This window comes from Myxine glutinosa, chromosome 14 (genome assembly GCF_964187855.1).
Source record: "Myxine glutinosa chromosome 14, kmMyxGlut1.1, whole genome shotgun sequence".
Lineage (NCBI taxonomy): Eukaryota > Metazoa > Chordata > Myxini > Myxiniformes > Myxinidae > Myxine > Myxine glutinosa.
The window spans coordinates 77,655,282-77,682,025 of NC_136274.1; the positions used below are offsets into that span (position 1 = coordinate 77,655,282).

The window sequence follows — 26,744 nt, forward strand, 5'->3', positions numbered from 1 at the left end:
AGTGTACCATGGACGGGAGGAAGGGTAAGACAACTGAAGGCGAGATGGGATAAATCTGTGCATGAGAGAGATCAGTTTGCTTTGGAAGAATTCCCAGGAAGAATTGATGTCAGAGGCAGTGGAGATGGGAGACCAATCCAGACGATTGATGGCTGCTTGAAGACCGTCCCAGTCGGCCTGAGTGAAATGCCAGACTCGTCGACGCTGAGGAGGCTCTCTGAGAATGGTCAGAGAGATGTCCACTTTGACAAGCACATGATCAGATGAGCCGATTGGAGCAGAAGAAGAGCAGCAGACATTTTCAGGGAAGTTTGTCATAACCAAATCCAGAAGAGAAGATGCTCCGTTGACTGAGATCCGGGTCGGGAAATTGACAGATTGTGTCAGTCCCAGTGAGTCGCAGAAGTCCTTTGCTGAAGAGCCATGGCTGGTGAGAGAGGTACCCACACCCAGCCAACTGGCATGGTGACAATTGAAATCACCACATATGAGGAAGAGAGAGTTGGGATGGGTAGATAGAAGTTGGTCCATATTATCAGACAGTGAGATGTAGATGGAGTCATCGCTGATTGGTGGACGGTACAACACACATATGAACAAAAGGTGGGAGCGAAGGGGAAGCCGTAGCCAAAGGTATTCCTGGGGGTGAGGTGGAGAGAGGGCAGTGGAGGGCGAGTGAGGAAGAGAGTTTTTTATAAAGATAGCAACCCCACCTCCAGGACGAGGCTCAGGTCTATCATACCGGAGGAGGGAGTAACCAGGAAGAGATATTAAGGAATCAGAGACATCTTGAAGGAGGAAAGTCTCTGTTAAGCAGATCAAGTCTGGATTGTCAGAAGCAACCTGTATGGAGAGATCAGTCAGGTTTGAGCGAAGGCCCCGGATGTTTGAGGTCCATACCGTTAATGAAGAGAGAGGGGGAGCATCGGGTACAGGACAGGGGAGGGGAGGAGTAGGGTAAGATGAAGGATGAGAGGGGTAGGTAGGGAGAGCAGTTGTTAGTGTGTCAGCGATTGCAGAAGAGTTCCAAGAAAGGGAAGGATGAGGAGGATGAAAGGTTTGAAGGTGAAGGGATGAGGCACAGTGAGGGGTTGTTTGAGGGGGGGGCAGAGGAAAGAAGAAGGTTGGGGGGGGGTGGAGGTATGAGATAGAAGGGAGACGAAGTGGGGAGGAGGCAGCTTTGAGGAGGAGGGGGGAGGAGGGAGAATTGGAGAGGAATGGTATGGGGGGAGATTTGAATGGGAGGGGTTGGGGGGGAGTTTTGAAGGGGAGGAGTGAGGGGGGAGTTTAGGAGGGGAAGGGCAAGGGGGGAGTTCAGGAGTGGAAGGGCAAGGGGGGAGTTCAGGAGTGGAGGGGTAGGGGGGGAGTTTAAGAGTGGCGGGGCAAGGGGGGAGTTTAGGAGTGTAGGTGCAAGGGGAGGGGTTTGGATGGGAGGGGCAAGAGGGGAGTTTAGAAAGTGGATGATTAATGAAAGACGAACATTGAAAACAAATTGGGTTTGTTGTGATTTTCAAGTTAGCAATCCGGTTCAGAATGATGGAGGAGGGATGGAATGAATGTGAATTTAGACCATGTAGTGAGGGAGACGTATAAGATATTGAATTTCTTTTTTTTGAGCTGGAATGAGTTGGAGAGGAAATTGAGAAAAGCCTTTTAAATAGGAAGAAAAACAGCGTGTTGTAAAATACCACTGAGTAAAACACTGAAGGGGAAAGGTTATACATATTTAAATAATATTTAAACAGAACCGTGAACAATCTTATGTGCACAAAAATACCAACGGGGGGAGAGCCGAGAGGGACCACCACGAGTCACGTGAAGGGCAAACGGTGGATTTTGGCATACAAAGTCGAGGCTCGTGAAAGAGCTAACACATTAAACACAAAAAACATAAACGGACACATAAAACATATAACAAAGAGAGCGGGAGACAAGAAGGGGAGAGAGAGGGAAGCACACAAGCACAACAACAGAAGAGAACAGGGACGTCGGTAGATCTGTGGAAGGGGGAGGGCTGGCGAGGAGGGAGGGGTACACGGTATAAAGCAAATGAACACTTCTAGGAATTTCAGGAAAGAAGTTGTGGGTGTAAAGAGGTGGTTTTGGGGTGTTTCAACGGGGGTAGAAAAGATTAAGGTTTTGGATGGGGGAAGATAAGAGATGGTGGTGAACAACTGTTTTAAAGACCTGGAGGGGGCAGAGGGATTGAAGAGAGCGTGGGAGCTTGTTCCAGAGGCGGGAGAAAAGAGGAGTGAAGGTGAGCAGAGAGTCTTGATTTTGTCAGTTTCACCAGAAGAGGGTTGCTGGCAGATCTTGTGTGTCCTGCAGGAATATTTGGGGGACAGAGCACAGACAGAGCACGGGGAGCTAGGCCACAGAAGAGTCGGTAGAAGACAGAAAGACCACTGTCATTCAGTTAGACCACCAACCAACCTGCCTGCGCTGAGAGAGAGGCCCTCATAATCAGCTTCATCGCAGGATTCCAACGATTCTGAATGCTTTGGTTTCAACCGCGTGAAGCCGAGCTAGGTGTGAGGCAAGAGCACCAGCCCAGGGGGGAGAGCTCCCTATCAACCTGGTCGCACTGTCTTGGCATTATTTGACAACATCGACGTCTGAAGAAACCTGCTGGTTGCAAGTCACTTGGCGATTATGCAGATACCTTCGCCCGCTCCATATTTGCCATTTTGCCATCGCACGCTCCATATTTGCCATTTTGCCATCACCCGCTCCATATTTGCCATTTTGCCATCGCACGCTCCATATTTGCCATTTTGCCATCGCACGCTCCATATTTGCCATTTTGCCATCGCACGCTCCATATTTGCCATTTTGCCATCGCACATCCATATTTGCCATTGCAATGTTCCATTACCCCAGGTATGGGCACATTTGATATATCTGTGCGAGAACAAAGCAGATCTTGCTGCATTCCTATCCAATGATTTGATGAGGCGATGTTATGAAGTTCCCAGTGGCTGTGAATTGGTAATAGGGAAAGGATTCACTTCTACTGAGGAAGTTTCATCCACAACCAGGGATACCTTGACTAGTCTGGCCTGCGATAATGGTAAAGCGGACATACACATCATTCTCCACGGGCTTGAAGCTATAAACATGGGGTGTAATCGCATCATGGTATTTTGTAGAGATACCAGTCTTGCTTCTACTTCACTTCTTTCAAGGAACTCCTGTTTGGATGGTCAGTGGAACCGCAAGTGTTTGACTTTGCTGCTGAGTGCATGAGAACTCTGAAAAATTATCACATCTGGTTAAGGAGAACCTTTTGGGATTCGATGCACTGACTCAGACACAACATCTTCTTACATGGCATTTGGCAAAATCTTGTGGCCTCAAGAAGTGCAAAGCTGCTGCCTGCAAATGTACGAAAACCTGCACAACAAATATGCATCCCTGCCTGTGGATGCAATGCAGAAGAGAAGAATGCAGCGATCCTGCAGCAATTTGTTGATACACCTTGAAGTGGTACTCAGACTCCAATATGAGTGATTATGATGGATGAGAACATACAATCATACATAGTGAGGCATTTTTGTAAATATGTGATTTACTACATCGTTATTTTGGCGACGCATGTCATTTTTGAAATGTAAACATGGTTGATTGTAATTTTGTTGTTTGATTCCGAATCCTCGACCCTTAAAAAATATTAATCGACACCAAGATCAGCAATATCGATCAAGCAGACGTGATTCAACGACTTTCTTCGTCACAATGGGTCGATTATGGTGGCCATTTTGAATGACGTCATATATACCATATATGGTGGTCTGGGAAAACGTCAACCACCGAGGAGTTGATTCTGACCATATAAGAGTTACATCAGGACAGTTGGTTTGCTTGTAACAAAGAGATGGCATCTAACCAAAATTTCATCATCTTCCCAGGGGTTGGCTGGCTGACAGAGTTTCTCGTCGAGATGATATTCAAACCCATGCGTCACAACCAACACCTTGAAATGTAGCCTCGTTTGAAGCCGGTATTTCCACGTTTCTGCAGTTACACCCAATGGAAGGAAAAAAAATTCTCACAATTTGGTGAAAGTAAAACTTAATAACTTCCTGAATCTACTTTTTTAAAACGCCATTGTTTTTTTCAAGAATTTTACTTTCGATTTCGAGATTAATATTCTCGATTGTGATCGTAAGTTGTAACCCGAGATTCGTCCAATTCCGTTGTTTTGTTTTTTTGTGCTAAAGCGTAATGGGATTGATATACGATAAGCACATGCGTGTGGTTTATGTGGAGAAGTAATAAGCAGCCCTATAGTTTTGCAACATCATTTGTATGGAAATCTCAGCCTGGTGTTGGCTTAGCGGTTAGGGTGCTGGCTTGGGATCCTAGGATCCTGGGTTTGAATCCCGGTCGATCGCTGAATTAACGCCAGGGGGGTTGACTCAGCCTGTCATCCTTCTGAGGACGGCAAATTGAGTACCAGCTCACTGGTAATTCCCTGTGTATCGCAAGAGGCGACTAACAGGGTTGGTGGCAGGAAGGGCATCCAGCCATAAAACATTGCTTCAAAAAGGGGACCATGGTGCCCAAAAAAGGCCAACCCCTGCTCTGCAGGGAAAAATGGCCTCAAAAGGTGGTTTTGTTATTTGTATGGAAATCTCTGATTTATGAATGCGCATTCGTCGGTGTTGCCTGGTGCCTGGTAGCCTGGTGTTGGCTTAGCGGTTAGGGTGCCAGCTTAGGATCCTAGGATCCTGGGTTCGAATCCCGGTCGATCGCTGAATTAACGCATGGGGGGTTGACTCAGCCTGTCATCCTTCCGAGGTCGGCTAATTGAGTATCAGTTCACTGGTAATTCCCTGTGTGTCGTATAAGGCGACAAACAGGGTTGGCGGCAGGAAGGGCATCCGGCCATAAAACATTGCTTCAAAAAGGGGACCAACAAAAACAACAACAACCACGGTGCCCGAAAAAGGCCAACCCCCGCTTTGCGGGGATAAATGGCCTCTAAAGGTGGTTTTTTGGGGGGGTTTTTTATTCGTCGGCCTGTCAAGGCAAATTGCACATGGTATTTTTCCCATAATACTGCTCGTCTGAGAACTTGGACAGGGGATGATGTTTTATATATTGTGATGATGTCACTGCATATTTGGCTCTTTGCAGAACTTCAAAGCTGCAGGAGGCTCCGTGTGCCATTCTCCAGGTGCAATGTTGTAAGTTTCCTTCAAACATTCCTCAACACATCATGCTGAGTTGCCTGGACTTTTGACTGTCATTCAGTTAGTATTATGTTGCTACATTTGAAATAGCTCGTACTTCCTTTTGTCAAGGTTTAAAATATATATATATTATTTGTTTTTTTTGGATACAAGGTCGAGGCTCGTTAAAGAGCTAACATTAATCACACAAAAAATCAAGCAGACACATAAAACATATAAGGGGAGTGGTAGACAAGATGGGGCAAGAGGGGAAAGCACACAACCACAACATTTGAGAGCATGGACATCGGGAGATCTGTGGGAGGGAGAGGGCTTGTGGGAAGGAGGTGTGGGAATGGGGGAGTGGGGGGGGGGGGTGGGAGAAGTATAAAACACATGAACACTGCAAGGACTTCCAGGAAAGAAGTTGGTATTTCAAAAAAGTGGATCTGGGGTGAATTAGCAGGGGTAGAAAAGATCAAGATTTTGGATGGGGGAAGATAAGAGATGGTGGTGAACAGCTGTTTTGAAGACCTGGAGGGATGAGTGGGATTGAAGGGAGTGAGGGAGTTTGTTCCAGAGGCGGGAGAAAAGAGGGATGAAGGAGTGAAGGTGAGCAGAGAGTCTTGATTTTGACAGTTTCACCATAAGAGGGTTGCTGGCAGATCCTGTGTGACATGTAGGAATATTTGTGGGGCAGAGCACAGAGAGAGCTGGGGGGGGGGGGGGCTTGGACAGAGAGGAGTCGGTAGAAGACAGAAAGACCACCAACCTGCCTGCGGTGAGTGAGTGAAAGGCCCTCGGAGTTCGCTTCATGACGGGAGATTCCATTGATTCTGAAATGATTTCCGAATGTAATCTCCTTCCTTTCCTTGCCAGCCACAGTGCCGAGTAGGTCATGCCTCGCCCGCATCGAGTTGGACCCGTGAGCATCGTTGCTCAAGTTTCAGAGCATGACCGGCACCGCATTTGCAAGGAATAAATTTAGCGCCGAGCTCGGTCGTTAATCTGCAGGCCATGCGGAACTTGCTTTACATGGCCGCTGGGACCAAGGCTGTTGTGGTCGGAAGATGTGCGACGGCCTAATGGAGGATTTCCGAGGCAATCTCCCTCGCAGATATTTGCATAGGATCATTTTTCTTTTTTAGCACTCGCAAGCAGATGGCGCTACCGGCTTAAAATGCCCGCCTCAGGACACGGCAAGCTGCTCTCTCCGAGTCGCTTAATGTCACTCTTCTGATTGCATTGATTGTGGCTGCAGTAACAGTGACTATAACCGTTATTGCACCGAAGACAAATGCCCAAGAATGTTGCTGCTGATGTCTATATAATGTTAACAACGACCGAACGACTGGAGCCGTGACTAATTATGAATGGCTCGGTGAATGTGATGGGGAGAGCTGATGAAGGGATAACATCAATGAAACGATGTTCGCAATGGCAAGAGCGTTTTCATCCATTTAATGACATCGTCTGTATCTCTGTCGTCTATGACCTTTTAACACGGTGTCAGGGACATCTCCAAAATGGTTTTGGCTTTTAATTTATTGGAAATTTATTTTGTGTTTCGGAGCTGCTTTTTTCAGATGTCGCTCATGAACACGCTCTCTCAAGACGCATCTCCAAAAATGCTCCCCTGGGTGTTCTTCGTCATCGTCGGCCCTCGTGATCGGAGTTATTTCAACCCTCTGTATCATCGTGTTCTTGTATAGCTCAGGAGCGTTTGCCTTCTCAACAGGGAGAATGTCACACCAGCTGAGAGTATAAACAATGGCTCTGTGGCCTAGCAGGATAGCTTAGAGATGCGTGCACTCCCCTCCGAGTTGTCTAATCTGGATTTGAATCTCAGCCCAACTATAAACGGTCACCTGGTTTTTCACAGGCAGGGTCGTGCATCAATAAGTGCGTCATCTCTCAGATGGATATTAAGCTAGGTGTCCCATCTTACAGCATTAGTTGGTGCACGTTAATGATCGCACTGTGTCCTTCATGAAGAGACCTGAGTTGTCGACCACACCTTGAAGAAATTACAAATTCCTGCACGAATGCATAGGGTCACTGCATCAGCAGCACAGCTGGACCTCGGTAGTAATGCTACTGAATTGAATCCCGGTGCAATATACATTCGCTAACAACAGTGGATGTAGTGGAAGGCGATGGGCGGATGTACATTATAAATCGTGGGGTATCTGGGAAGAAGTAAGTCATGTGGTACCACGGTTATCAGTACTGTGACCATTCGTATGTAATTTACATCAATGATTTGTACAGTGGAGCCTGGTGTTGGCTTAGCGGTTAGGGTGCCAGCTTGGGATCCTAGGATCCTGGGTTCGAATCCCGATCGATCGTTGATTAACGCCAGAGGGGTTGACTCAGCCTGTCATCCTTCCGGGGTCGGCAAATTGAGTACCAGCTCACTGGTAATTCCCTGTGTGTCGCAAGAGGCGACTAACAGAGTTGGTGGCAGGAAGAACATCCGGCCATAAAACATTGCTTCAAATAAAAGGGGACTACGGTGCCCGAAAAAGGCCAACCCTTGCTCTGCGGGGAAAATGGCCTCTAGAGGTGGTTGTATTTGTACAGTGGGGTTAAGGGTCTGCTTTCTAAATTTGAGATGACACAAAGCATGGAGGTAAGGTAGATAACATAGAGAGGGGGGATTATATTCAGGAGACTGTTGATACTTTCATAAATTGGGGGAAACGTTGGCCGATGCCGTTTAACGTAAATAAGTGTAAAGTGCTGGAGGTGGGTAAGAACAATGAAAATAGAGATTACATGATGCAAGGAGCAATCTTGGAGCGCATCACACAGGAGAAGGATCTGGGGGTGGGAGTTGATCCAAGTGCAGATTTGTTTTTCATCATTAAAGACAGCGATGGGACCAGGGGCCATAAGAGTAAAGAAGGAGAGTTAACGCAGGAATCATGCAGTCAAAGAGTAGTTAATGCATACAAAGGTAGTTGCAGCAGAAATGTTAGATAGGTTTGAATCGGAATTACCTTGACACCTCAAGCATTGGAGATACAGGCGAGATCCAGGGATATTGGCAGGACTTGTAAGTAGCTGGCATGTGAATGGGTGATTGTGTGCATACACTGCCAGTCAAAGGTTTAGGTACACCCAACATTATGTGTTTAATGTACAAAATGAACATAAGATGTGAACAAAACTCTTACCAAAGATATATCTGCTTCTCAACTGATAATATATTGTGCTTCAATGCATCTTTCAGATTGCATGAACATGGGTGCCAAAGCTCAGCTAACGCCAGAAAAAAACACAGGCAATTATAACTTTGAGAAAAGAAGGCCTTGAAACAGTTGCAATGCTGGAGCTGTTTAGCTAGGCTCTAATTTCCGGTGCTGTTAGACGTCTGTTGCGTAGACTGGTGACTCAGATTACTTGTCCTGTGATTCTGTTGTGATTCTTGGTCGACCAGAACGTTTTCTATCCGCATTTTTACCAGTTTTGTTTTATCGTTTCATGGCAAAAGCAACTGCATTTACTGACCCTTGTAATTTTTTTGCAATTTGTCTCAAGCATTGGCCTTCTTTTCTAAAAGTTACAATTGCCTCTTTTTTTCAAGCGTTAGCTGAGCTTTGGCACCCATGTTCATGTAATCTGAAACACAAAAACACTCATTGGATTGTATGGCTGACCTTTCTGTAAACATTTTTTGCAATGCCTTTGCAACAACAACAACATCACAACACAACGCCATTGCACATGATGAAGAAACTAAGCACAAACTTTCATTCCGCACAGAGCAGAGTATTTGTAAACAGTTTTTGCTCCTGAGATGAAACGTTAATCTTACTATAATTCACCAAATGTCCGTCCGTCCGTCTGTCTGTCTGTCCGTACGAAGGTACCGCAAAAACGGCTGAACCGATTGCAGCGATATTTTGGGTGGGTAATCCGAGGACCCCCTGGAGTAAAATAGGCTATATTGTTTTTCCAAATTTTCCAGGTTTCCAAACACGATGGAATAATATTTACCGATATGAACAGGAAATTCTATGTACCAGGAGAGAGTAGATCGACTCCTGACGAACTCTTCCTATATAAACGTGTGGCTCTGAGGTAACACGGCAGCGTGTGCAAAGCGACTGAGAAACATGTGTAGCGGCCGCTTCCGTGTTATAGATTTGGCGTGCACTTTTCACACATAAACGTGCGACTGAGAAAGACGTGGAGCAGCCGCTTCCGTTTTGCAGAATTCAATCTTTTTTCAAAATGGGCGCCATGTACTGTTTAGATTTTGATGATTTGCGTGTGGTATGATCCAACGGATGTTTATATGAATCGTTTAAGCCATTGATTTCATTGATTTCAATGTGTTTTAGTAGTAGGTAAAGGGGCTTAGAAAAAGAGGAAAAAAGGGCGATTTAGTGCGTTTCAATGCGCTTTCCCCATTCACTTACATGTTTCATAAGAGTGTGTCCCAGAACTAACATTTACCCTCTACTACCGTTGCTAGTAACATTAACTTCGCGTTTCAGTTTGGATTTAGCATTGCATTTTTCGACCTATTGCCAAAAATTGCTTTAAACCTATTTTGCACGAGAAAGATGCATTGAAGCACAACATATTATCCGTAGATGAGCAGATATATCTTTGGTAAGAGTTTTGTTCACATGTTGTTTTCATTTTGCACATTAAACAGTAAAATATCAAAAAATGTTGGGTGTACCTAAACTCTTGACTGGTGGTGTATGTTGATTGTGAAGTCTGTGGGAGGGATCTACCATGTACCACCCCCCCCTCCCCCCTTTCACTCCAAAAAACCCCCCCCCAAAAAAAACATTTCTTTGCTGCAGTAGCACAAAAAATACTTTTCATTTAAATATTGTTTATTTTGCATGTATGGTACTACCCCATGTTGAAAGTGGGTCAGTGGCCTGAGATAGATGTGTTTGGTCTGGTGTTGGGCGCAGGCTTGATGGGCCGAATTGACCTCCTCCAGCATCAATGTTCCTTGTTATTCCTTGTTTACACCTGACCTGGCTAACTCTAATTGTCAATTCCCTATTTTCTCTCACAGAAGGGAGGGGGGATGAGGTGGGATAGATTTCCACACTTAATCCAATCACTCATCCTCACGTTATCTGGCAATAATTGATCTTCTGTAGGACTGTATTTAATCCTTCCTCAAGCCTGTTTAATGTCCCCACCTTTCTTTTTCCTTTATTTCATCACATGAAGAAGTCAGATGTGGTCTTCCAAAGTTTTGTCACTGTTGGTACACTGCTATATCCCCAAATGTCACAGGTCTATTTAATACCAACGATTGTACTTATTTGAGCCAATAAATATTTAAAATTTTCATTTTGGCAAATCGATGCATCACATTATTGCTCATTTTCCTTGAGGGAAGTAATTGATAATGATTGAAGGGATTAAACTTGGGATGGTACACGGATGTACATGTCAATGTATATAAACTTAGAATTGCTGCTTTTCACACGGCCTGCAGTGTTTATCATAGCCAGGACAAGTTCATGTTGCACTTGCATGCTTTTATAGGTTAACAATTTAAGTTTAGAAATATGCCGTGACAATGAAACAGAGCCCAAATGTATAATCCTGCCTGATGATGACTTTATTGCTGAAATATCGGAAACCCCTTGCCCCTTCACTTCCACACCCACTCCCCAGTGAATACGGGGGACAAAAATTAGAGATTTCCCACACACACAAGGTGGAGAGTACCGTTTCATGGCTGAACCAAGTCCTGTTGTACACCACCCTCGCGCTTCAGCTCTCCCAGCAGCTCCGAGATAAGGTATCACGTACTCGATAGCTGTGATCCTGCCCTCTTAATGCTCCTTCTACCATTACGTTGAAGCAATTTATTTATTTGTTACCATTACAGTTTTACCGCCACCAAAGGTGGACGGAGGTTGTGTTTTCTCCCCTGTCTATTTGTCTGTGAACAGAATATCTCGATGTTGTGCATGGATTCAGATTAAATTTGGTGGAGAGGTTGGGTGCTTGACGAGGAAGAATTAATTCACTTTTGGTGAAGGCCCGAATCGGGATCGGGGAATTTTGAAAGTGATTCTTCATTGAGTGATAAGGCTAAAACCGATTATATAGCACGATATCTCAAAGTTATGGCGGATTTGGACGAAATTTGGTGGATAGCTTGGGTTTGTGACGAGGACAAATTGATTCGATTTTGGTGAAGATCCGAATATCAGAATGCTGAGACTTTTTAAAGTGATTCTTCACCATTGAGTGATGGGGACAAAACTGTATACAGCCGGATATTTCAAAAAGTTATGGACGGATTTGGACGAAACTTGTTGGACAGGTTGTGTGTGTGACAAGAAAGAATCGATACAATTTTGGTGAAGATCCGGATCCAGATCCAGCTAGTAGAATTTTAAAAGCGATTCTTCACCATTGGGAGATAGGGCCAAAACTATACAGTGCGTATCAAAAAAAGGTAATCCGAATTCAAGGGGTTAATATGTAAAGGTTATTTATTTTGACAATTTATATGTGGTTTACTAATTAAGAGGAGATCCTCAGCTTTCCATTGATACCTTCCATGCATCATTGCTGTCACACATGACCGAGTACATGTTCATTGAAAATGACAAGTTCAAATCGCATTTTTACAAGTTTGGCTAATCGATGCAACTCAGGATAATTGGTGCAAAATGAACGTCAGATGTGAACTTTTCTCAGGAATGATTGGCCTTTATGCACCCACACCTTCAACATGTCCACCTCCCCTTTCAACACAAAGCTCACAGTGGCGGAGCATGCCCTGAACTGCTCGTCTCACCATAGCCGGGTCATTGCGCAAAGCATCCACATCATGTCGAATACGGTCCTGCAATTCGTCAAGATCACGGGGAGGAGTTACGAACACCTTGTTCTTTAAATGTCCCCAAAGGAAATAATCACATGGTGTGAGGTCAGGTGATCTTGGCGGCCATTCAACTGCATGGTTGAGGGCGATGACTCGGTCTCCAAAGAGTTCCCTCAGTCGATCTCGGACAGCGATAAGACGATGTGCTGGGGCGCCGTCTTGGGCCCACCAGAGATATCTGAAGACACCAGGAACCTGTCACTCACTGTTCTCCTCCAGCTGCAGTCAAACTTCATCATTGATCATCTGCAGATACCTGTTACCATTGACATTCCTTTGAAAGAAAAATGGTCCGATCACCTGACCACTTCCACAAAGTCCCAACCAAACAGTCCACTTTTGTCGATTCATGTTGGTGTCAAAATTAAATTCCGGGGGTTGTCCTGTCGGTGCATATTCAAGAACATTATGGGTATTGACCTTGCCGTCCATGGCGAAAGCAGCTTCGTCGCCGATAATGAGATACTGCAGGAAATTGACATCTGCTTTGCAACGTGCTATCAACCATCTGCCAAGCACCAGCCTCCTGGCAAAATCCCCTGCCGTAAGTTGATAACGGATGTGAATCCGATATGGATGTTGGTGGAGGTCCAGTCTTGTGATTTGGTTGAATGTTGCCGAAGGCAATCCCGTCCCATTTCGTCTTGCGCTGGTATCCCTAGGATGCTCCAAAACTTGCTGCCTTACGACAGCAATGTTCATTTCCAATCGCCCAGTTCGCCTACTACCAGAATTCTACTTGTTGCGGTTGAGGCTCGTGCCTTGCTCTTGGTATTTTCTAACATTCGCCCAGATGGTTTTGGCTGCTGGAGGCTCCCGTTCTGGGAAATGTTCCCTGGACGCATCACGAGTTCGCTGCAAACTTCCAGTTTGGTGAAAGGTTGTAACCACAAAGGTCTGCTGTTCAGTCGTAAGTTGAACCATCTTTTCAATGACTCAGACTGTCTCTAAACCCATACACTGTAGGCCCATCTTAAATACCCATCTTAAACAAAGGATGACGCAACCGACGATTACCAGACCAGCTTAACAATTTTACATGATCAACTTGGCAGTCGACAAGTATTGCGTCCATTTCAAACTGTTTTGCACCGATTGGCTAAACTTGTAAAAATGCGATTTGAACTTGTCATTTTCAATGAACATGTACTCGGTCATGTGTGACTGCAATGATGCATGAAAGGTATCAATGGAAAGCTGAGGATCTCCTCATAATTGGTAAACCACATGTAAATTGTCAAAATAAATAACCTTTGCATATTAACCCCCTTGAATTCGGATTACCTTTTTTTTGATACGCACTGTATAGAGCAGAATATCTCAAAAGGTTATGGACGGATTTGGATGAAACTTGGTGGAGAGGTTGGGTGTGCGACAAGGACCAATCGATTCGATTTTGGTGAAGATATGAATATGGATTCGGATACGAGACTTATTTAATTTTTAAGCGATTCTTCACCATTGGGAGATAGGGCCAAAACTATATATAGCAGAATATCTCAAAAGGTTATGGACGGATTTGGATGAAACTTGGTGGAGAGGTTGGGTGTGCGACAAGGACCAATCGATTCGATTTTGGTGAAGATCTGAATATGGATTCGGATACGAGACTTATTTAATTTTTAAGCGATTCTTCACCATTGGGAGATAGGGCCAAAACTATATGTAGCAGAATATCTCAAAAGGTTATGGACGGATTTGGATGAAACTTGGTGGAGAGGTTGTGTGTTTGACAAGGTAGAATCGATTCGATTTTGGTGAAGATCTGAATATGGATTCGGATATGATAATTATTTAATTTTTGAGTGATTCTTCACCATTGAGTGATAGGGCTAAACCCATACATACACAGCACGATATCTCAAAAAGTTATGGACGGATTTGGACAAAAACTTGGTGGACCGGGTGGGTGTGTGACTTGGACAAATTGATTAGATTGTGGTGAAGATCTGAATACGAGAAATTAAAAAATTAAAATTGTGATTCTTCACCTTTGGGTTATAGGGCCAAAAACGATACACAGCACGATATTTCAAAAAGTAGTGGATGTCTTATGACAAAACTTGCTGGATGAGTTGGTTTGGTCACAAGAACAATCCAATTCGATTTTGGTTCAGGTCCGGTCTCTCAGTGGGATACAAAACGTAAACTGTTCAATGACCAGATCCGTCGAAGGCTATACGAGTTGCACTCAAATTTATTTTTATTACGTCGCACGACCCGCAGCACACTAAATGTTCAGGAATCCTCGTTTGGATTCTCGTTTTTTCACCTTGTGCTACAGCATGGCAAAGGTATTTAATGCATTTGGGGTACGTGGATGTTCTGCATCTCTTTTTGGGCTTCGCTTTTGTTAACCAAACCTTTTTATTTTTCAAACTTTGATAAAAATATATATATACATTTTACAGACTTCAAAGCAACTTCACTTTGAATTTTTTTTAAACTGCGCAACGGGTCGCCGCCTGCACGCGCACATGTGTTTACCTGCGCTTTGGTTGGTTGCCCATGCATGTTGGTTGTATTTGTGCATAGGTGTGGTTGGTTTCCAGCCTTTTGCCATGATACATTTTAACATGGTAATCCAGTCAACGTTAAAATTGTGTGTGTGTCGGTCTCTGTCTGATGGATTTTTTTTTTTTTTCCCCCACTCCATCCCCCTCCTTACTCACCTGCCACCCCTCCCCCACCCCAACTCCCCTCATTTTTCACCTCCCTCCCTTTCCTTTGGCCAATCTTCCTTCAAGGTGTCTGTGTTTGAAAACTACTGGACCAAGCATTACTGACATTACAAGTTCATCGTTCTTGAAGAAAACATCCGAGCCTTGACCACGAGCCACTGCTTCTGTGGTCGCTGCTTTATAGAAGTCTCCGTCAAATATTTGTGGCCCAATTCATAGCTGTGTTGTGCCAGTGGTTGTTGCTTCTTGCCTTGTAGGGCAGCGTGTGTGACAGTCCTCATAAAATAACTGCTTTATTATGAACTGTTATTCGATCACAGTGCGATCGACTTGGAGTGATTAAATCAACTGTCGGATTTCCTCTTGAACAGTCCACAGCATTGTTCATGGTTTGTACCAGCCTCGCCACACGTGATTTGATTGCTAAATCCATGAGGTTTCTCTCCGTCCATTCGGATCCCACAAACGTCAACACTGCTTTTACCTGCCAGGCTTCTGCCATTTCCTTTAACACTCTAAAAAATGTTGTTTTATATGTGTGCGTGCGCACCTTTTCCCTCAGAACCAGTGTCCAGCAATGATTATCGTTTTTGAAGATATGGCCTCAAAGTTTGTCGTTGTCAGGTTTGTAGAATGTAATTGCAGATATATTTTATTGTGTGTATACATGTTTTTGGCTTTCAAAGGGGGATGTACATTCTATCATAAACACTGTTGGAGGTCTTCTTTCAGGATGTATTGAGTTAAGCTTAAAAACAGTAATAAAACCTGTTTAAATGGAATACACCTAATAATTATTCTTCTTTTTTATCCGTGTCCATAATCGGTTTTTCCATTTACCATTTCCTTAGTTTACCAATAGTTGTGTACTTTGGCTAACATTAATCTCCCAATGTGGTATTTAGCTTGTTTATCTACCTTGAATGTTTCATCAACCGGTTAATGTTTATTTCATCAACTGTGCGAGACCTTTGGGAAGCACTACATGATGGGGGTGTGTTTGGGGAAATGTGGTCATGAATGTCACCAGAAGTTGGACATTACTTGACGGAACTAGAAAACTAGATAAAGGTGTGCCCATCCACACACACAGGTTGGTCCAGAGTATACCCAAAGCTTCCACTGTCTTTGTGTCTCAGTCATAACGCAGTGAAACCTCAGTCGTTATCCCGTCTGGGACCGTGGATTAATAGTGTGGGTTGCTTTTGCGTGAGCGCGGTAGTTGGTCTTTTTGCTGAGCTTGACTCTCTATATGAAGGTGATTTGTGTCGAATCTTCTGGCTGAGCATGACTCGCTATGTGAAGGTGCTTTGTGTCGAATCTTCTTGCTGATCATGACTCACTATGTGAAGGTGCTTTGTGTCGAGTCATCTGGCTGAGCATGACTTGCTATGTGAAGGTGCTTTGTGTCGAGTCTTCTGGCTGAGCATGACTCGCGATGTGAAGGTGCATTGTGTCGAGTCTTCTGGCTGAGCATGACTCGCTATGTGAAGGTGCTTTGTGTCGAGTCTTCTGGCTGAGCATGACTCGCTATGTGAAGGTGCTTTGTGTCGAGTCTTCTTGCTGATCATGACTCACTATGTGAAGGTGCTTTGTGTCGAGTCTTCTTGCTGATCATGACTCACTATGTGAAGGTGCTTTGTGTCGAATCTTCTGGCTGAGCATGACTCGCTATGTGAAGGTGCATTGTGTCGAGTCTTCTGGCTGAGCATGACTCGCTATGTGAAGGTGCTTTGTGTCGAGTCTTCTGGCTGAGCCTGACTCGCTATGTGAAGGTGATTTGTGTCGAATCTTCTTGCTGATCATGACTCGCTATGTGAAGGTGCTTTGTGTCGAGTCTTCTTGCTGATCATGACTCACTATGTGAAGGTGCTTTGTGTGAGTCTTCTGGCTGAGCATGACTCACTATGTGAAGGTGCTTTGTGTCGAGTCTTCTGGCTGAGCATGACTCGCGATGTGAAGGTGCTTTGTGTCGAGTCTTCTGGCTGAACATGACTCGCGATGTGAAGGTGCTTTGTGTCGAGTCTTCTGGCTGAACATGACTCGCGATGTGAAGGTGCTTTGTGTCGAGTCTTCTGGCTGAGCATGACTCGCGATGTGAAGGTGCTTTGTGTCGAATCTTCTGGCTGAGCATGACTCGCTATGTGAAGGTGCATTGTGTCGAGTCTTCTGGCTGGGCATGACTCGCTATGTGAAGGTGCTTTGTGTCGAATCTTCTGGCTGAGCATGACTCGCGATGTGAAGGTGCTTTGTGTCGAGTCTTCTGGCTGGGCATGACTCGCTATGTGAAGGTGCTTTGTGTCGAGTCTTCTGGCTGAGCATGACTTGCTATGTGAAGGTGCTTTGTGTCGAGTCTTCTGGCTGAGCATGACTTGCTATGTGAAGGTACTTTGTGTTGATTGATCCACTGTCAGGCTTTCTCGTGTAACCAACACATCCCCTTCTCGCTGCCTTGCTCCTATTAATTGTCCCCCGCCCCTCCGACAAAGTCGGAGACGGGTAATATTAAAATGAGCTCCGTCCGACATACCAAGCATCTGTTCATGTCCTTTTGTGTACGCGATATTTCAAAAACCTTTGAACCTTTGATTAACTCCTTGCCATCCACCGTTTGCCCTTCACGTGACTCGTGGTGGTCCCTCTCGGCTCTCCCCCCGTTGGTATTTTTGTGCACATAAGATTGTTCACGGTTCTGTTTAAATATTATTTAAATATGTATAACCTTTCCCCTTCAGTGTTTTACTCAGTGGTATTTTACAACACGCTGTTTTTCTTCCTATTTAAAAGGCTTTTCTCAATTTCCTCTCCAACTCATTCCACCTCAAAAAAAAGAAATTCAATATCTTATACGTCTCCCTCACTACATGGTCTAAATTCACATTCATTCCATCCCTCCTCCATCATTCTGAACCGGATTGCTAACTTGAAAATCACAACAAACCCAATTTGTTTTCAATGTTCATCTTTCATTAATCATCCACTTTCTAAACTCCCCTCTTGCCCCTCCCATCCAAATCCCTCCCCTTGCACCTACACTCCTAAACTCCCCCCTTGCCCCGCACCTCTTAAACTCCCCCCCTGCCCCTCCACTCCTGAACTCCCCCCTTGCCCTTCCCCTCCTAAACTCCCCCCTCACTCCTCCCCTTCAAAACTCCCCCCCAACCCCTCCCATTCAAATCTCCCCCCATACCATTCCTCTCCAATTCCCCCTCCTCCCCCCTCCTCCTCAAAGCTGCCTCCTCCCCACTTCGTCTCCCTTCTATCTCATACCTCCACCCCCCCCCAACCTTCTTCTTTCCTCTGCCCCCCCTCAAACAACCCCTCACTGTGCCTCATCCCTTCACCTTCAAACCTTTCATCCTCCTCACCCTTCCCTTTCTTGGAACTCTTCTGCAATCGCTGACACACTAACAACTGCTCTCCCTACCTCCCCCTCTCATCCTTCATCTTACCCTACTCCTCCCCTCCCCTGTCCTGTACCCGATGCTCCCCCTCTCTCTTCATTAACGGTATGGACCTCAAACATCCGGGGCCTTCGCTCAAACCTGACTGATCTCTCCATACAGGTTGCTTCTGACAATCCAGACTTGATCTGCTTAACAGAGACTTTCCTCCTTCAAGATGTCTCTGATTCCTTAATATCTCTTCCTGGTTACTCCCTCCTCCAGTATGATAGACCTGAGCCTCGGCCTGGTGGTGGGGTGGCTATCTTTATCAAAAACTCTCTTCCTCACTCTCCTTGCACTGCCCTCTCTCCTCCTCACCCCCAGGAGTACCTCTGGCTACGGCTTCCTCTCCGCTCCCACCTTTTGTTCATATGTGTTCTGTACCGTCCCCCAAACAGTGATGACTCCATCTACATTTCACTGTCCGACAACATGGACCAACTTCTATCCACTCATCCCAACTCTCTCTTCCTCATATGTGGTGACTTCAATTGTCATCATGCCACCTGGTTGGGTGTGGGTTCCTCTCTCACCAGTCATGGCACCTCAGCAAAGGACTTCTGTGACTCACTGGGATTGACACAATCTGTCAATTTCCCGACCCGGATCTCAGCCAATGGAGTATCTTCTCTTCTAGACTTGGTTATGACTAACTTCCCTGCTAATGTCTGCTGCTCTTCTTCTGCTCCAATCGGTTCTTCTGATCATGTGCTTGTCAAAGTGGACATCTCACTGGCCATTCTCAGAGAGCCTCCTCAGCGTCGACGAGTCTGGCATTTCACTCAGGCCGACTGGGACGGTCTTCAAGCAGCCATCAATCGTCTGGATTGGTCTCCCATCTCCACTGCCTCTGACATCAATTCTTCCTGGGAATTCTTCCAAAGCAAACTGATCTCTCTCATGCACAGATTTATCCCATCTCGCCTTCAGTTGTCTTACCCTTCCTCCCGTCCATGGTACACTGAATCTTGTGGTGAGGCAGTTGCCCTGAAACAACTTGCCTTTGCCTCTTGGAAGGCTAATCCAACTGAAGGAAATCTCAGTTCCTTCCACCAAGCTCGGAACAAGTGTGTGTCTACCCTCAGGAGTGCCAGGAAGCACTATCTCTCCTCACTCAAGAATGAACTCTCAAACCTGTCTCCTTCCTCCAAATCCTGGTGGCGTCTGGTCAAATCCGTTTCTGGTGTTTGTTCCCCCTCCATCCCCTCCCTTACCTCAAATGGCCACACAGTTGACATCGCACGTGACAAAGCCGAATGCCTCAACTCTGTGTTTGCCTCAAAATCCTTAGTCCCAAACCCATCTCTCTCTGTTCCCACCTTTCCCAGTCGAACCAAACTACTCCTGGACTCTGTGACCTTCTCTCCTGACAAGGTGGAGGAGTTTTTGTCAAACCTCGACTCTGATTCTGCAACTGGACCAGATGGCATCAGCCCACGGGTCCTAAAATCCTGCTCTGCCGCTCTATCTCACCCTCTCTCTGTTCTTTTCACCCTATCTTTTGCTCAAGGTCATCTGCCAGCATCCTGGAAATCAGCAAACATTACCGCTTTACACAAAAAAGGTGCAAAAACAGATCCTTGCAACTACAGACCAATCAGCCTGCTCCCAATTATCAGCAAAGTCATGGAATCCATCATTGCTTCGGATATGAAATCTTTCCTCTTCTCCAATGGCTTGATCTCTGATCATCAATTTGGTTTCAGACCAGGTCACTCTACTCTGGACATGCTGCTTCTGCTGTCTCAACAATGGATGGAGGTCCTCAATGCCAAACAGGAAATCAGAGCTGTCTGATTCCCTTGACATAGCTCCCTTGCTCCCTTGCTCCCTTGACATATCACGTGCCTTCGATACGGTCTGGCACCCAGCTCTGCTCACCAAACTCTCCTCCTATGGTATCCATGGAAATCTCCATGCATGGCTTGCGGACTTCCTCTCTGGTCGTAGTCAACGTGTGGCCCTGAATGGATTTCTCTCATCTCCCCTTCCCGTTCAAGCTGGAGTTCCCCAAGGCAGTGTGCTGGGCCCTGTGCTTTTTCTGGTCTTTATCAATGATCTCTCCGACTCTCTGGAAAATCCTCTGTATCTCTTTGCTGATGACTCCACTCTCTGCCGCTCCATTCCTCTTCCCTCAGATCGGCAGTCTGCAGCCTCCTCACTCTCTGGAGACCTGGACAAAATCACAGACTGGTCAAACATGTGGAACATGTCTTTCAATCCTGACAAATCTCACACTCTTACTATGTCTCTCCGAAAAGATCGACTGGACAACCCTCCCATCTACTTTCTCAACAATCCTCTCCAAGAAGTTCTGTCGCTCAAGCTTTTGGGTCTCACCATCTGCCATGATCTTTCTTGGGAAAACCACATTTCCAAGCTGGCCTCCAAAGCCAGTCGCCGACTGGGCATCCTCCGTCGTGCGAAGTCCTTCCTAGGCACACCTGAGCTCCTCACCACATACAAGGCTTTCATCCGCAGCTCAATGGAATACTGTTCTCCCCTATGGGCTGGTGCTCCTGCCTCACACCTGGCTCGGCTTCACGCTGTTGAATCCAAAGCTTTCAGAATCATTGGAATCTCCCGCGATGAAGCTATCTCTGAGGGCCTTTCACTCACTCACCGCAGGCAGGTAGGTGGTCTTTCTGTCTTCTACCGACTCCTCTCCGGCCTTGCTCCCCCAGCTCTCTCTGTGCTCTGTCCCCCAAATATTCCTACAGGTCGCACAAGATCTGCCAGCCACCCTCTGATGGTTAAACTGCCGAAATCTCGGCTCTCTGCTCACCTTCACTCTTTCATTCCTCTTTTCTCCCGCCTCTGGAACAAACTCCCACACTCACTTCAATCACACTCCTCCCTCCAGGTCTTCAAAACAGCTGTTCACCACCATCTCTTATCTTCCCCCATCCAAAACCTTGATCTTTTCTACCCCCACTAATTCACCCCAGATCCACCTTGTTTGAAATTCCAACTTCTTTCCTGGAAGTCTTGGCAGTGTCCATATGTTTTATACCTCTCCCACCCCCCCCCCCCTTCCCATGCCTCCCCCCCAAAGCCCTCTCCCTCCCACAGTTCTCTCGATGTCTCCATGTCTCTCGGTCCCTGCTCTCAAATGTTGTGTTTGTGTCCTTCCCCCTCTCTCCCCATCTTGTCTCCCGCTCCCGATGTTATTTGTTTTGTGTCTGTTTGGCTTTCTGTGTGATTAATGTTCGCTCTTTCACGAGCCTCGATCTTGTATACAAAAAAAAAAAAAAAAAAAAAAATCCGCTTTCATATTGCAGATATCTGTTCATCGTGGCATTATCTCAACCTGATTAGATCACCGCTTTGATTGTCTGAAATATGTTGCCATGGCAACCATGTCGGTAACTTGGCTTGTATGCGATATTTCAAAAAACGTTCAAATTTTTTAATGTTACACAGATCTTTTCCTCATGCGGGGACCTGGAGTATCAGCTCCTTATTTTTCACGTGAACACCAAAACCTTACGATGGAGAAAATTTATTGGTAATCTGTCCAGACTAGTTACAATAGATTTATCTGTCTGAATAACTTTAGGGTTAGTTATCATGATAAAATGGCCCATAACTCTTTTCTACAAGAGCAAGGCTCATGGAAGAGCAAGGTTAAGTTAACAGGGGGGGTTGAGGGTCAACATTTTGGCCGAACCAGTGAAGGGGGGTAAACTAACAGTGAGGGGGGTAAACTAACAGTGAGGAGGGTAACAGGTTCAGATCGGAGATTAATCATTTTCAGATTAGCAGAGACAAGGTTGCTGTCTGCCCAACAAAGGGTTGGGGGTACTGTCCTACATCCTGCATTAAGGAGGAGAGGGTTTTCCAGAGTCATTAATATGCAGAATGGACCGAAAGTCAGTAGCTAGATAGAATTTGGAAGGTTGGACTACAATATTTAATTTTGACATGCGGATGTTAATTTTGACATGCGGATGTTAATTTTGACATGCGGATGTTAATTTTGACATGCGGATATTAATTTTGACATGCGGATGTTAATTTTGACATGCGGATATTAATTTTGACATGCGGATGTTAATTTTGACATGCGGATGTTAATTTTGATATGCGGATGTTAATTTTGACATGCGGATGTTAATTTTGACATGCAGATGTTAATTTTGACATGCAGATGTTAATTTTGACTTGCGGATATTAATTTGGACATGCAGATGTTAATTTTGACTTGCGGATATTAATTTTGACATGCAGATGTTAATTTTGACATGCGGATATTAATTTTAACATGCAGATGTTAATTTTGACATGCGGATATTAATTTTGTCATGCGGATATTAATTTTGACTTGCGGATATTAATTTTGACATGCAGATGTTAATTTTAACATACGGATATTATATTTTAACATGCAGATGTTAATTTTGACATGCGGATATTAATTTTGACATGCGGATATTAATTTTGACATAAGGATATTAATTTTGACATGCGGATATTAATTTTGACATGCGGATGTTAATTTTGACATGCGACATATGGATTATATTATTTCAAATATGTATACTGCATATGTGTTTAATGAACTACCCCTCCTTTCTTTCCAGATAAATGATGTCAGCAAAATTAACAAAAGATGAGAGTTTGGAGCTTGTTAAGAAATGTCCATCATGTGTACTTCACATCAAAGTGCCAACAATTCAAACATTTACTGTAACTTACTCTTATCAGTGGTAATCTCACATGGTAATCATTTCAAAAACAAATTATCTTTACTCTCAGAAAGCATTTTTTTTTTTTTTTTTTTATATTTGATATATTTATTTTATATATGAGCTCATATATTTTTTACTTTGTACATTATTAATGCTATGGCTCCTGACTTTGGCCACCTGCAGATTAGGAACAAGACTAGGCCCAAAACACTGCCATGGAGAACTCCAGCCTCCAATGAGAAATGGGAGGAGAGGGCTCCATGAGCGAGGACCTCCACGTATTGCTGAGAGAAGAGCAGTAGCATTCCCGACTTGTGATGGGAATGGAATCCAACCTGGTCAGAGATCAAATTGTTTGAAAACAGGAAAGATTTGACTGGAAGTAATGATGGATTAAAGGGCTTTGCTTGCAAGTGGAAGCAGACTTGCTGGCCTTTAGCTGGTAGGGTCTCTTTTTGCATCATTCTTGTTGGCAGGGGTGATTTGCTGACTTGCATGGAAAGGGGACATGGCCTTCTATGCTGACTTCCATTTGGAACATATGACATTCCATATAATGGCAAGACTAGATGTAAATATGAAACCTTCATGATCCCTTTCTAAGCTTCATCCCTTCATGTTCCCCTTGTAAACATGAACCCTTTATGACGTGTTTGTGAAAACAATCCCCTTGTAGATGTGACCCCTCGTTGTTCCCTTGACCCAGGTGCAGCACTAAACTACCATCTATTCCATCCTTGCTATTTTATCTTTGACCCTGACCTCTGCTCCAGTCTTTGACCCATAGCCAACAATGCTGGTGGGAGAGCGAGTCCTTTGTGCCCTGATGAGGGGCAAATGCTCGAAATGTCGGGTGCATCTTGTTTCCCCTTGCAGTAAATGAACACCAGAGGAAGGGGATGGGGTGTTGATGGAATACACCACATCATGATTTGCCGTTGAGCTTGAGAGGGCTTACTTGTAAATGTGCTTACTTGTGCTTACAACACTTTGTGCTTACTTGTAAATGGCTGCCGATTCATTTTTTTTTTGTGGAAAGGCAAAAATCCCGATTATCAGAGAGTAAGCTAATACTCTCTATGTAGGGATGGCACGTTGCCTTTTTAATTTAGCATAATTTTTTTTTTACTTATTCATAATTCAAGCTACATAATTTACCTTTTTGCAAATTAATTGCTGTTCTTGGAAATTATTGGACTCTCTAATTGAGACTCTCAAGCTATTTTTTTTTGGGGGGGGGGGGGGGTCCTTAAAGTACAAATCATTGATGTTTTGGGAGAAGGGGGAGTTGACCACAAACATTGCTTTGTTTGATCTGCTAGAAAAATTATCACACGCGCATGCACACTTCGCCAGAAGTTTAAAATTCCATCCAGACCACGGCTTTTAAAGTTTGGCATTTATGCCGTTGTTTTAAAAAAAGAAAATCTTCATCATATATCACTGGGGCATTTCCTTTTGGTGTTGCTTTTTCTTTTCCAAGTTTTGGATCCAATCTACCTCCTTGTGTTCTTTTGAATCTTCATAAATTCCTTCACAGAAATATTCTCTTTTATCTCTCTTGGGGAGACGTGATACATTTTGCTTTCGTTTCCTTTATTTGCAATTGTAATATTTTTGGTTTATTTTCAAACATATTTTGAGTTTGTTTTCAGCATCCATCAAGTCTAGGCGTGTGTCTGTGTGTTGTTTGTTCAGCATGTGTTCCGGAGTCTTGACCGATGCCAAACGAGTGTTGCTTATGTGCGTGCGTGCAATATTTCCAGTCCAGCTGTTCTTGTACATTTTCTCTTAACGGCACAGCGGGGCCCAAAAGTAATGTCTTTGAGTGTTTAGCTGCTCGGGGGAGATGGAAATTTTTGTTCTTTCCACCGATTGCAAAAGTCCAGCATTCTTTTAAAACTAGACCAGCGAATGGAATACTAATAAATGTCCCTTCCAAGGAAGTTGCGGACATCACGTACATCACGGTCACGGTTGCTTCATCACGGTTGCTTGTGTGTTCAGTCTCTTTTAAATTCTGAGCGTCGATCAAGAAAGCAGCACTTGCCATTTTAAAAGTGTTTTGTATGACTTGATAGTGTTAGAACTCCGGATCTCCCAGACTCAGCACAGATGCTCTGACTACTACACCACCCCGTCTAATTGAATGTGGTATGAAAATGAAGGGGGACATCTCGAGATTGCTTTGTGCGTACTTTCCAAGAGGCAGTTTTAAAGACATCACAGAGATGCAATATCTACAAATAATAGGTGAGTCACTGAAGTTTGTGCTGTTTCTGTGAGTCCTCTTCCTCACCACTCCCACATTGACAGCACGAGTTGGTAGAAACAAAGGTATTTGTGGAAATCTGCAGCTTGAATTAAATTCGAGTCAAACTCTCAGTCTCGTCATTCAGTGAGGTGTCCTGTTTTCTTGACGTCACTTTGCTCTCTACATCCAAGGGTGACAACACAATAAAAAGCCTCTGACGCCTTGTGCTTCTGAGATTTGCTTTTGCTTGGACATGACGGTGAGTTGACAATATGACTGCTCAGAATTGACACACAGCAACGTTCTTGCACCTGCGCTGATTCGGAGAATGGGATATGGAAACTGGCAAGTTGATTGTTTGAAGGCAAAACAAGTACAGATACATTCAAAGTACACCGCCCCCATGCCAAATAATTAAATATCCTACAGCGCGGCATTGCTGGGGCGCCACCGGCGCCCGGCAATACCGCAGTGCAGCTCAAAGAGACTGCATTGGGAGGGAGAGGTGTACACTAATTCATTGATTAATTGTATAATTAAAATCAATAAAAGATTATCACAAAATATTTTCTTAATCAATTGCCTAATGGCATAACTAAACCACTACTGCTTCATCCGAAGATGTATCTTTTAGAAATTTAATTGAATAAATCATTAATAAAAATTAAATAATTAATTGATTAATCAATAAATAATTAATCGATTAAATGATTAATCAATAAATCAAAAATATCCTTGATAGCCACATCACTTGGTCACTGTCATATCCAAATATTAGCTTCCAGCTCAAAAGGTGCCTGAGATATTGGCCAAATGAGAAAGAAAATAAATAAATGATTAATAATGAAAATAAATAAATAAAAATCATGAAAAAATTAAATTATTAATCAATTCGGTCACAGAACACATAGACCACCACCATTTCATCAGAATCTGTAACTTAAAAAAAAAAAATTGTGGTCATTAATCGAATAATTTAATAATTAATTGATTAATTAATAAATCAGAAATAGCCTTTGCAGCCAAATCACCTGGTCATTGGCATGTCCAAATATCAGCTTCCTAACTCAAAAGGTGCCTGAGTTAATGGTCAGAAGAGAAAGGAAATATGATTAATTAAATAAGTACTTAATTAATCGCTAATAATTAAATAACTCAATTAATTGATTAATCCAAAAACAAAAAATACCGTTTTTGACAAAGGACTTGCTCACTATTGTGCCAAAATTTCAGCTTCCTAGCTCAAAGGATGGCTGAGATATCACCCGGACAAACAAACAAACAAGAAAACAAGTACACATACATTCAAAGTACACCGCCCCATGCCAAATAATTAAATATGCTGCAGCGCGGCATTGCCGGGGCGCCTCCGGCGCCCGGCAATACCGCAGTGCAGCTCATTGAGGCTGCATTGGGAGGGAGAGGTGTACACTAATTGATTGATTAATTGTATAATTAAAATCAATAAAAGATTATCACAAAATATTTTCATAATCAATTGGCTAATCGCATAACTAAACCAGTAGTGCTTCATCCGAAGATGTATCTTTTAGAAATTTAATTAAATAAGTCATTTATAAAAAATTAAATAATTAATTGATTACTCAATAAA

General features: G+C 44.1%; 1 protein-coding gene across 3 annotated transcripts in view; it reads left to right on the forward strand.

Moving 5' to 3' along the window:
* The window catches only part of ROGDI (rogdi atypical leucine zipper), a 130,636-nt gene extending 115,113 nt beyond the window's left edge, over positions 1–15,523 (forward strand). For all 3 annotated transcript variants that reach the window (XM_068136196.2, XM_068136197.2, XM_078768338.1), the window contains 3 exons: positions 5,140–5,189; positions 10,836–10,962; positions 14,808–15,523. In XM_068136196.2, coding sequence (XP_067992297.2) covers positions 5,140–5,189; positions 10,836–10,962; positions 14,808–14,846 — 216 coding nt within the window. In that variant the 3' untranslated portion in view covers positions 14,847–15,523. The remainder of the gene's footprint in view (positions 1–5,139; positions 5,190–10,835; positions 10,963–14,807) is intronic.
* Positions 15,524–26,744: the final 11,221 nt, after the last annotated feature.